Source organism: Cnephaeus nilssonii, assembly GCF_951640355.1.
Source record: "Cnephaeus nilssonii genome assembly, chromosome: X".
NCBI classification, from domain to species: domain Eukaryota; kingdom Metazoa; phylum Chordata; class Mammalia; order Chiroptera; family Vespertilionidae; genus Cnephaeus; species Cnephaeus nilssonii.
In genome coordinates, this window is record NC_137071.1 from 99,761,183 (window position 1) to 99,770,371 (window position 9,189).

Here is a 9,189-nt window from a genome sequence, read left to right on the forward strand (position 1 = left end):
GACTGTTTATGACCAGGATGCCCTTCCTCATGGCGGCCTCCAGATCCACGTTGTCCACGCCAGTGCCGGCCCTGCCCACCACCTGGAGCTTCTCTGCTGCATTAATGACATCCGCGGTCACCTTTGCAGTCCTACAGCTCAGCTATCAGCTCTTCTTTGCTCAGGTTCTGCTTCTCCACCACCTGCAGCCCTCCATGTTGCAGGATATACCAGCAGCAAGGGTCTAGGCTGTCACTGAGCACTTTCTGTAGATTTGCAAAGGCAATTGCTGGAGCCAGCCTCCAGATCTACTGCTCTCCCTGGACCAAAACATCTCTTAAGCCCCCAGATTTGGTTCTGATTGGTCAGTTTCTATGCCAGTCAGCATCAAAAGCTCCACCTCCAAGGCAGCCATTGGTTCCTCACACTTCACCCAGGTTTGGTTCTGATTGGTCAGTTTCTATGTCAGTCAGTGTCTCTGAGCCTATCAACGGGGCCTGATCAGAAAGGCGGGGCTGATCAGCGCCCTGGTGGAGTCCTGGAGAGAAATGGAGGCCTGGCTGCTGGCCAGACTGGGAGAGAAAGAGAGAGGCAAGTACTGATCAAAAGCTGCCACAGAGGCAACAGCTCAGTCCCTGCTTCTCTCTTCAGGCCTCTCTCTGGCCCTGATTCGCAGCCCCCTCAGCAGTCAGTGCTGGGGCACAGCGCCTGCAGCGGAAGCAGTCAGCGCTGGGTTGGTCGAGCTTCCGTGGTAATGGTGTTACACACTATCTCTTTATTATAGAGATAGCTAAGATCTGGAAACAGCCCAAGTGCCCATCAGCAGATGAGTGGATAAAAAAGCTGTGATACATTTACACAATGAAATACTATGTGGCTGTATAAAAGAAGGAATTCTTACCATTTGCAACAGCATGGATGGACCTGGAGACTATTATGCTAAACGAAATAAGCCAGGCAGAGAAAGATAAGTATCACATGATCTCACTCATATGTGGAATCTAGTGAACAAAATAAACTGTTGAACAAAATAGATCCAGAGACATAGAAACATGGAACAGAATGACTAATTTCACAGGGAAGATGAGGGTGGGAGTTGGGGGAAAGAGATTAACCTGGGAACTTAAATGTGTATAAGCATAGCCCATAGACACAGACAATAGTGTGGTGAAGGCCTGGGATGGGCAGGTGCAGGGTGGAGGATGTCAATGGGATAAAAACAAAAGGGACATCTGTAACACTTTCAACAATAAAGATAAATAAATAAAAATAAAATAAAAGGTTGTAGGTTCAATTCCCAGTCAGGACATATACCTAGGTTTTGGTTTCAGTCCCCAGTCGTTGGTTTGGGTGTGTATGGGAGGCAACCAATCGAGATTTCTCTCTCATACCTCTCTCTCACCTCTCTCTCTCTCTCTCTCTCTCTCTCTATATATATATATATATATATATATATATATATATATATATATATATCCTCAGGTGAGGATAAAATAATTAAAAATAGAACTACCATATAACCCAGCATTTCTACTTCTGGGTATATATCCAAGGAAACCCAAACACTAAAACAAAAGAACATATGCACCCCTCTAGTTATTGTAGCATTATTTACAACTAGAGACCCAGTGAAGGAAATTCTTGCACTGGGGGGGGGGGGGGGTGAGTCCCTCAGCCCGGCCTGTGCCCTGTCGCAGTCTGGGACCCCTCGCTCCTTACCACCCACCTTCTCGCTGCTCCTTACCTCTCAGCTCACTGCTCCTTAGCACTACCGTGGAGGCAGGACAGGCTCCTGCCACTGCCACTGTGCTCGCCAGCTGTGAGCCCAGCTTGCTGCTCCTTAGTGCTGCCTCGGAGGCGGGAGAGGCTCCTGCCACTGCCGCTGGGCTCACCAGCCATGAGCCCGGCTTCTGACTGAGCAGCGCTCCCCCTGTGGGAGTGCACTGACCACCAGGGGGCAGCTCCTGCGTTGAGCATCTGCCCCTTGGTGGTCAGTGCACATCATAACAACCAGTTGTTCCACTGTTCAGTCGATTTGGTCGATATTACACTTTTATTATATAGGACTAGAGGCCTGGTGCATGAAATTTGTACATGGGGGGTGTCCCTCAGCCGAGCCTGCACCCTCTCCAATCTGGGACCCCTCAAGGGATCTCCAACTGCCCGTTTAGGCCCAATCCCACCAGTGTGATTGGGCCTAAACAGGTAGTTGGACATCCCTCTCATAATCCAGACTGCTGGCTCCCAACTGCTCGCCTGCCTGATCTTTCTGATTGCCACTAACCGCTTCTGCCTGCCAGCCTGATCACCCCTAACCACTCCCCTGACAGCCTGATTGATGCCTAACTGCTCCCCTGCCAGTGTGCTTGCCCCTAATTGCCCTCCCCTGCAGGCCTGGTCACCCCTAACTGCCCTCCCCTGAAGGCCTGGTAACCCCTAACTGCCCTCCCCTGAAGGTCTGGTACCCTCTAACTGCCCTCCCCTGCAGGCCTGGTCCCCCCCAACTGCCATCCCCTGCAGGCCTGGTCCCCCCCCCCCAACTGCCCTTCCCTGCAGGCCCAGTTGCCCCCAACTTCCCTCCTCTGCCGGCCTGGTCACCCCTAACTGCCCTCCCCTGCAGGCTTGGTTGCCCCCAACTGCCCTCCCCTGCTGGCCATCTTGTGGCAGCCATCTTGTGTCCACATGGGGGCAGCCATCTTTGACCACATGGGGGCAGCCATCTTTGACCACATGGGGGAAGCCATCTTGTGTGTTGGAGTAATGTTCAATTTACATATTACTCTTTTATTAGATAGGATAGCCAAGCTATGGAAGCAACACAAGTGCTCAGCAATAGAAAAATGGATATAAAAGGGGAGATACAAAACAAGTCAGTCAGAAAAAGACAAATATCATATGCTTTCACTTACATGTGGAATCTAAAGGACAATATAAATGAACAAACAAAACAGAAATAGACTTGTAGACCCAGAGAGCAGACTGATGAATGCCAGATGGGAGGGCAAAAAAGGTGAAGGAATTGAGAAGTACAGATTGGTAGTTACAAAATATTCATGTGGATGTAAAGTACAGCATAGGAAATATAGTTAATGATAGCATACTAACTATGTATGGTGCCTGGTGGATACTGGAAATATCAGGAAGAACACTGTGAAGTGTTTGTGTAATCCCACTATGCTGTACAACTGAAACTAAAATACAAAATAATGTCAAATGTAAAAAAAACAAACACTAAGATATTCTGCAGCTGGAATTGAAGGCTTTCTCTGCCTTCAATAAGCAGTGCAGAACACACAACTGGCTGTGCTTTCTACCTGGTGTGTTTAGAGGTGTGGGAGGGTGTGAATGAGCAAAGGTTTTCCAGAGAAAATCCTGTTGAGGTAAACATCTCCACGACACTGGCTAACCAAGTATCAATGCCCCCCCCCAAAAAAAAGCATCCTGCAGGGATATCCATGTTATCTCTGCTCCAGTGTCTCACTGTGGGACAGTGAGGCAGCCTGCCAGACCAATCTTCCTAAAGTACAGATTGGGTGGTATCACCCCAGTCCCAGGATAGAATCGAAAATACTGGGCCAGGCATTTGAACCCTCTATAGTCTTTTCCATGCTTTCCCTATCTCCCCTACCCAGCTCCTGTGATCCTCTGAACTCACTTTACTTTTTCTGCTGACATGCCATGTGCTCTCCCTTCCTACCCATTTTTCTAGGCACAGTTAACATGCCACCTCCTTCAAAAGCTGTGATCTTCTTAGTAACGAGGGCCTCTATCCTCTGAATTCCTTTGCACAGCACTTAAGTGCTTTTCATACAATCAAAAGTGCTTTCTTGACTACATTAATTTATCTTCCAAGCCAGGATGTGCTCTTTGAGTGTAAGGATTGCTTTTACTTTTTTATATCCCTTCTCAGTGCATAGCACAGTGCCTCAATAACTACTTGTAGAATTACTCAATAGCAAGTTTTTATTCCACCAGGGAATTCACCTTTTTTCTTTTTGCTGTATTATCGTAATGCACTGGTCAACTATAAATCTACTCCAAAGGCCATGCTAATGAAGCTGATACAAGTCTCTGATATGAACCAAAAGGTAAGGTATTACTCATCTATCTGTGTTATGTGCTGGGTTTTCTGAGAGCCTAGAGAAATTTGGAGGTTTTAGCTACCTCCACCCCTTCTATAACCTAACTCCCACCTCCTCCATCTCCACCCCATACTTTCTACCTTTTTCATCACCTCCACTCCACCTTACCCCTATTCAGAACCACTTTAGTCTTTTATGTGTCCCTAGGACTTTCACTTCCAATTTTCTTTCATACAAGAGGAGATAGATCTTTCATTACTCCGGTTGCAAGGTGCATCCCTCGGGCAATTATGGGAACTCCAAGGCTACCCTAATATCCAGTGTGATGATCCTGTTTTCCTATGAGCTACACACACAATTAATACAAGATCTGGGATATTTAGGCAAGTTTCAACTATTTAGGCAAGTAGTTTCATGCTCAAACACAGATCCTTCATTCTGCTTTTTAAGTTGATCTATTTTCCTCTTTTTTAAAAAAATATAATGGATTTTAATGTTTTACTGATTGTTATTTTTAGAGGAGGGAGAACATTTGTTAAGAACCTTTATTTGCCAAGCATTGTGCTGAATACTTGAAATATGAATTTCACCTTGTCTTCACAATGTCATTTGGACACCCACAGTTGCATTTTATAGATGAAAGGTTAACGTCAATTGATATTAAGTGGCCCTGAAAAAAAAGATGGCGACCGGCAGGAAGGTAGGGAGAGAGAGAGTGTGAGTGAGGAACCCATAGAGGAGAGTGTAGATGTGTGTGGTGTGTGTGTGTGTATGAGATAGGGTCAGTTAGATTCTGCAGGTCTTCCAAGGGGCTCCCTAACAGGGCAGCCCTAGACGGCGGAGCCCCGCGCACAAAGCGGACACTTCTCGGCAGCTGGTGCGGACGCGGAGACCTCGCCATCTTGAGAAACAGAGCTGCCTGAGACTCGGATCCTGGCTTCTGACACAAACCAGGACCCTGCAGCCACTGGGGACAGAGAACTGCTATCACAGCTTCAGACCAACACACAACAAGAATCCAGACTTCCCCGCAGATTTCCGTGAGTCCAAGAGCCTATCCCCCTCCCTGCAGGCGCGCATAGCGCCATAGTAACTGATAGACCCGCCCCTCCCCCAAGCTGCTGAGCGCCCACAGGCGCGGAAAACGCCATAGTAACTGATAGACCCGCCCCTCGCCCAAGCTGCCTAGCTTTGCGCAGGGACCAGGGACGCGATCCCCCGTAGGGAATTTGGCGCGCGCAGGACATAAGCAGCTCCCAGTCCGGGAAATCTGTCAGTGCGCACAGAGGGCTCCCCTTCGGGGAATTTGGGGGAATTTGGCTCGCGGGTCACAGCTCCCCCTTCGGGGATTCTTAGAGCGTGCACAGAGGGGCTTCCCTTTGGGGAATTTGGCGCACAGGACGGACTCCGCCCCCCTTCCGGGACCCTGGGAGGGTGCACTGAGCCAGCTCACCTTCAGGATTTTAAGAATGTGCGCTCTAGCCGGTTTGGCTCAGTAGAGAGAGCACACACAGGACTTCAGGGAATTTGGCACGCCGGACACAGCTGCCTGGGATCCCTGACTCACAGCGCATTCACACTAAGAGCCAGCGACCCCAATTGTTGGTGCGTGCACACACAGGGACCCTGATTCTCAACGAGAAACCGCACAAGGCAACAGAGACTTTGACACTCAAGTCTTGGTGCAGACACAGGGAAACTCTGACTCCTGGCACATGCTAAGGATCTCATTCTCGGCACATACCAACAGTGTGGTGCAGACAGGGCCTCTGATTCTAAATGTGCACACAAGACCACACGGAACACTGGGGACACTGATCCTGGGCAAGTCTGGTTCCCACCAACCAAAGGCAGCCACACGTCCTAGTGTCAGAGCACTTCAGTGAAACTAGGGTGGAGCGAAGTCCCCACAGCACACGGCCCAGGTCCACGCAAACGGAAGCTTGAGCTTTCTGGTAATAGCCAGAATGGGGAAACGAAATAACTCACAGAGGAAAGAAAATGTGGAGTCGCCAAGAAAGGAAATTAGTGAAACTGAAGCTTGCAACATGACCGAAAAGGAGTTCAGAGTAATGGTCATGGATATTAAGTGGCCCTGGCCAGTGTGGGTCAGTTGTTTTGGCATCATCCAGTGCACAGAGGGTTGTTGGGCATCTGGTTGGGGCACATGCCTTGGGTTGGGAGCTCAATCCCTGGTAGGGGGCATGCAGGAGGCAGCCAATCAATGTTTGTTTCTCTCATCAATGTTTCTCTCTCTCTAAAAAAAAATCAATAAAAATCTTTTTAAAATAGATATTAAATGATATGTCCAAAATTATGCAGTGAACTTGTGGGGCTAGTGTTCTACTGTGGGTCCTTTTAATAAAAGCTTGTGTTCTTTTAATTATATAATGCTGCATCCTCAAATAAAACCCAGTTCATTCTGACTTAATCTTCCATTTTAAAATAGAGATCACAAAAAAGATGTAACCTCAGTAAAAGGAAATTTTTACATTTCTAAGAAAAAGGAACAAGCACCAGTGAGCCACCAAGAATGCCACCATCATTGACTTCAGGATCTCAATTGTTGGCTTAAGTTTTCTGAAAAGAGGATGGAAATGACTCACTATCAAGTATTACCTTCCCAACTATCATAGCACCATGCCATGTGCTATTAAAAACAATTTTGTTTCCTACCTGAGGTACCTAAAAACAAATAAAACACCTAACAGTGTAATAGGTATTACTTGCACATTCTTTCTCGAAATTAGGTGTATGGTACAGTGGAGCAAAAATGGAAGACTCCATATTTCACAAAGATGTCCAATTTTGCATTTTGATAAAATGCACTTGAAGTGGCCAAAATGGTTACAGCAAACAACCAAATAAACAATAAAGGATAAAAATATCCTATAACTAAGTAAACACCTGTTACTCCTTCCCCTTTAAAGCTTTTAAATAAGGTCACATTTATTCATTCAACAAACATTTATTAAGCACCAACAATGTCCTAGGTGCTAAGTAACATAACAGAGAACAAGATAAACCTGGCTCCAATCCTGACTGGACATGGCTACTTTAAACAATGTTGCTAACTAGTTGTTTTCTGAAAGGATTATGTTTTTGTGAAAGTCATATGAGGCTTCTTCTGGAATAGTTTTAAAGTTTCTTTAAGGAAATTTAATAGAAACATTTTTTTTTTTAACTTCGAGAAAGAAATGATAGTCTTGAGTATCCTTTCAATGTTGAAGGTCGAGTTAGCTTTCAAGCAATATGGCGGCTGGTGACCAAATGATTGTTAGACCATTCGGTTGCGCTTGTGGGTTGGAGTATTTGTGATGACATCATTGCACTGGGCCGAGGTGCGTTTACGGTTCCCCCCACTGGCCAAGTGGCGGGCCAGATCTTCTGAATTGCAGGAGCTCAAGTCGTCCTTGAGGGTGCTACTGTTTTGGAGATCATCGCTAGTGACATTGCTCGAAAAGCCACCAGCTTGAGGCGGGGAGCTGGGTGGACCAGACTGCACGCTGATGCTAGACATGGCGCCACTGAGGTCGTGCAGGTCGATGGCCTCTTGGAAGGGTTGTAAGTCAAAGTCCAGAGACGGTGGTGGAAGATGGGGGGCCACTGGAGGAGGATCAGGGGGCACTTTGCCACAGAGGAAACTAATCAAGTCTTCGCGGAGAATAGTGCTTTGACCCTTCTTCGCCCAATCCAGCACATCTTTGATGCGGCGCTGGTAGCCAACCTTGACGCCCAGGTTGAAACTTCGTTGCTGGGCATCCCTGCTCTCTTTGTAGAGGCTCGTCAAAGCCATGGCTGCACTCTGGAAGGGGTCCCACATGGAAAGTTCTGACTGCGGGCACTCCGAACCCTTGTAGAGCTGGGCCACGGATGTGGCGGAGATCTGGAAGAGGTGCCACAGCTTTTGCTGCTCGCTCTTGAGCCCCACCGTCTCCTCATCCCCCTTGTCGTCTTTGTCGTCCTTGCCGTCTTGCAGCTCGGGAGACAGCTGCTCAATGTCTTCGATGTCCTCGGCTTCGTCCTCGCACTGACGCCCCCACTTACAGAACCAGTGCTCCCCTACCTTGGCTTCGTCCTCCGGCTGTTTTTCCATTCTCCTCCTTTCGGCCGCTCACTCTGCCTACTTTTGCTCTTATACCTTCACTTTCACTCACTTTCAGCGCCTTCGCAGAAGGCAGAGGTCCCCATCTCCTGCTGGGAGCTCCCCTCCCTCAGCCACCTCTCCTCAGGCGCCCGCGACGACAGAGGAGCAGGCGGAAGGGCCCAGAGACCAACAGTTCTGGCGCGCAGCCTACTGTAGGCGTGCACGCCCAGCCCCGCCCCGCCCCGCCCCGCCTGGTACGGCCCCAGGCTACGCAAAGGAGAGAACTCTGCCGCAGTCCGCGCTGCCAGGTTGCCCCCTTCCGGCCCGCCCCGCATACCGCTCCTAAGGCACTCCCCTCACCCTCCACCCCCAACAACCCACGATGAGCAGAGGCCTCGCTGAAGCCGCCACCATTGCACGCTTGGTAGCCACTGCCGCAAGCCCCATCCCCCCACCCCCCCGCAGCTCAGCCCCCAAACTCCTCTCAGCTAGGGCTGCCGTACCGAAAACTCTGAGGGATGTCGGCTGGAGCGCTGGCCTCAACGCTGCGCTTGCCTGCCGCTTAGCCCACTTTTGACACATTTTTGAGACTTGTAGGCTTCATCCAATGAGCTGATCAAATTTTACAGCCTATGTAGCCAGAGAGGATTTATGGGGCAACTTCATGGTGTTGATTCACATCCGGGGAGCTTATTTGGGAAGGCCGAGGCGGGTGGGGACCGGGACAGAGCGGATGGGCAGGCATCTGAATCCCAGCAATGCCCTCCACACAGTAGGCACCCATAAAAAAAAGTGTTTTCTGTGGATCGAACCGGCATTTTGTAGAGGAAAAGAAAAAGATCAACCCATAAACCCCCTCCCTCCAGTCCCCCAACCCACTCCCCACACCATTCCCGCTCCTTGGACCTCAGTTTCCCCAGGTGCCCAATGAGGTTGTTGGATAAGATCTCTGAAAAGCACTTCCAGTCGTGATTTAGAACTTTCCTGCTGTACCAGCAAAGCACCTCTGCAGGATAAGTTTCACACTTACCAAATTCTAAG

The 9,189-nt window shown here is 48.9% G+C and overlaps 1 protein-coding gene across 1 annotated transcript; it reads right to left on the minus strand.

Annotated features, from left to right (window-relative positions):
* Nucleotides 1-7,338: 7,338 nt before the first annotated feature.
* On the minus strand, nucleotides 7,339-8,157 carry HAPSTR2 (HUWE1 associated protein modifying stress responses 2; the record flags this gene model as incomplete). Its single annotated transcript, XM_079765459.1, has 1 exon — nucleotides 7,339-8,157. The coding sequence occupies one exon, from the start codon at nucleotides 8,155-8,157 to the stop codon at nucleotides 7,339-7,341; it is 819 nt and encodes a 272-aa protein (XP_079621585.1).
* Between the last annotated feature and the right edge of the window lie 1,032 nt (nucleotides 8,158-9,189).